Below are 1,840 nucleotides of genomic sequence, written 5' to 3' on the forward strand. Positions count from 1 at the left end.
ACGTTGGTGTGGCGGTACGCAGCATGTGGTGCCATGCAGGGAAGGCATGGCATCTGCAATCATGCCCCGCCAACTTAACTTGACTGTTTTTTAATTATTTTTTAAATGCTGATAAAATTTACATTACACAGAAGGAAAACTGAGATATTGTCAATCAAAACATCATGTCTCCAGTGTTTTTGAAGTTGTTTGTTCACATGGAGGGTTTAATGAGATCCATTGAGGTTAAGGCAGTGTCCAGCTCAAATAAATTAGTCTCAAAGTGGCTGTATTTTGAGGAAACCCTCACAGTGTGACTTCTATATCCATCCTGCTTTAGTGACCATTTATTTTTATGGACCAAATGAATGATAAATTTAATGTGACATATATAACTTTTGGTGGGCATGTTGAATTGAACAAATACAGATTTCTGTATTTTGCCATCATGTTTACAGCATATACTCTAATACTTTGCAGCAATTCAACTATATTGTGTCTCATATGGATCAAGAAAAACCTGCATGAGCCTATGTATATTTTTATTGCAGGGTTGTTACTGAACTCAGTTATGTTTAGCACTAATATCTACCCAGAACTTTTGATTGACTTTTTATCAGACAAGCAGATCACAACTCATTCACTATGCAGCTTTCAAGCATTTATTTATTATTCTCTAACAGGATCAGAGTTCTTTCTATTAGCAGCTATGGCATATGACAGGTATGTGTCTATATGCAAACCCCTGCAATATACAACCATCATGAAAAAAACAACTATCATAGTTTTACTAGGGTTAGCTTGGCTTCTGCCTGCTTGTCAGCTTGTGCCATCAGTTGTAATGAGTCAGAGTTATAAAATTTGCAGTTTTACTTTGAATGGAATCTTTTGTAATAATGCAATTTCCAAGCTTTACTGTGACACCTCAAGAACAACATATATCATATATGGTGTGTTTATTTTACTTAACACCGTATTTCTTCCTTTGCTTTTTATACTTTTTACTTACACAAAAATATTTATAATATGCTATCGGAGCTGCAGGGAGGTCAGGAAAAAAGCTGCACAGACTTGTTTACCTCACCTGCTTGTATTAGTCAGCTTTTCAGGTTTGTGTTCATATGATATAATTGTAGCTCGACTAGAAATGAATTTGCCAAAAGTTGCACGTTTTATATTGACCTTACAAGTAGTTTTATATCATCCTCTTTTTAATCCAATTGTTTATGGACTGAAAATGAAAGAAATCTCTAAACACCTCACGAAATTGTTCTGTGAAGGAAAACTCAACATCTGGCAAAGCTCATGTTGAAAGGGTGTAATGTAGATGTGATGTTTAATTTAACTGTTGTGTTCATGTGTGTATTATGTTTCACAATATAGAAGTTGTCTTTTCTCTGTCTGAGATATATATTATAGAAATCTATTATTTTTGCATAGTATATGTATAATATATATTTAAGATAGAGATTGTATTTGTTTGGGAGGAGGAATTATTGTTTTTAGTGTATTTGTTATTCAGATTTCTTTAAATATACTATACTGCTATTTACATACAATACACACATGGCTCTCACTAAGGGGTATGTTTCCAATATCATTTTTGTTGAACACAAAAAACAAACAATAACTTGAATAATGATGCACATAATCCACATGGACTTTATGCCGTGCTATTGTGATAACATATAAACAATTATAAGATATTATCTGGGGTTTTCTCCTTACTATGAAATATAAATCACCTTAAGGGATCACTGTTGTTCTGTTTTCTTAAATGCATTTTCAATTCATTTGTTTGCTGTTGTTTTGTTTGTTTGCTCATGTTATTTATTCTTAACTTAATACTGTGTTGCTGTTA

At 32.9% G+C, this 1,840-nt stretch overlaps 1 protein-coding gene across 1 annotated transcript; it reads left to right on the top strand.

Moving 5' to 3' along the window:
• Nucleotides 1-334: 334 nt before the first annotated feature.
• Nucleotides 335-1,291, top strand: LOC113007301 (olfactory receptor 2M3-like). Its single transcript, XM_026143717.1, has one exon. The coding sequence runs from the start codon at nt 335-337 to the stop codon at nt 1,289-1,291; it is 957 nt and encodes a 318-aa protein (XP_025999502.1).
• The last annotated feature ends 549 nt before the right edge of the window (nt 1,292-1,840 follow it).

Source organism: Astatotilapia calliptera, chromosome 16 (genome assembly GCF_900246225.1).
Source record: "Astatotilapia calliptera chromosome 16, fAstCal1.2, whole genome shotgun sequence".
NCBI lineage: Eukaryota > Metazoa > Chordata > Actinopteri > Cichliformes > Cichlidae > Astatotilapia > Astatotilapia calliptera.

What these genes read in the sequence shown, in the direction of transcription:
- LOC113007301 (XM_026143717.1), top strand. Translation starts at nt 335, where the DNA reads ATGGACCAAATGAATGATAAATTTAATGTGACATATATAACTTTTGGT.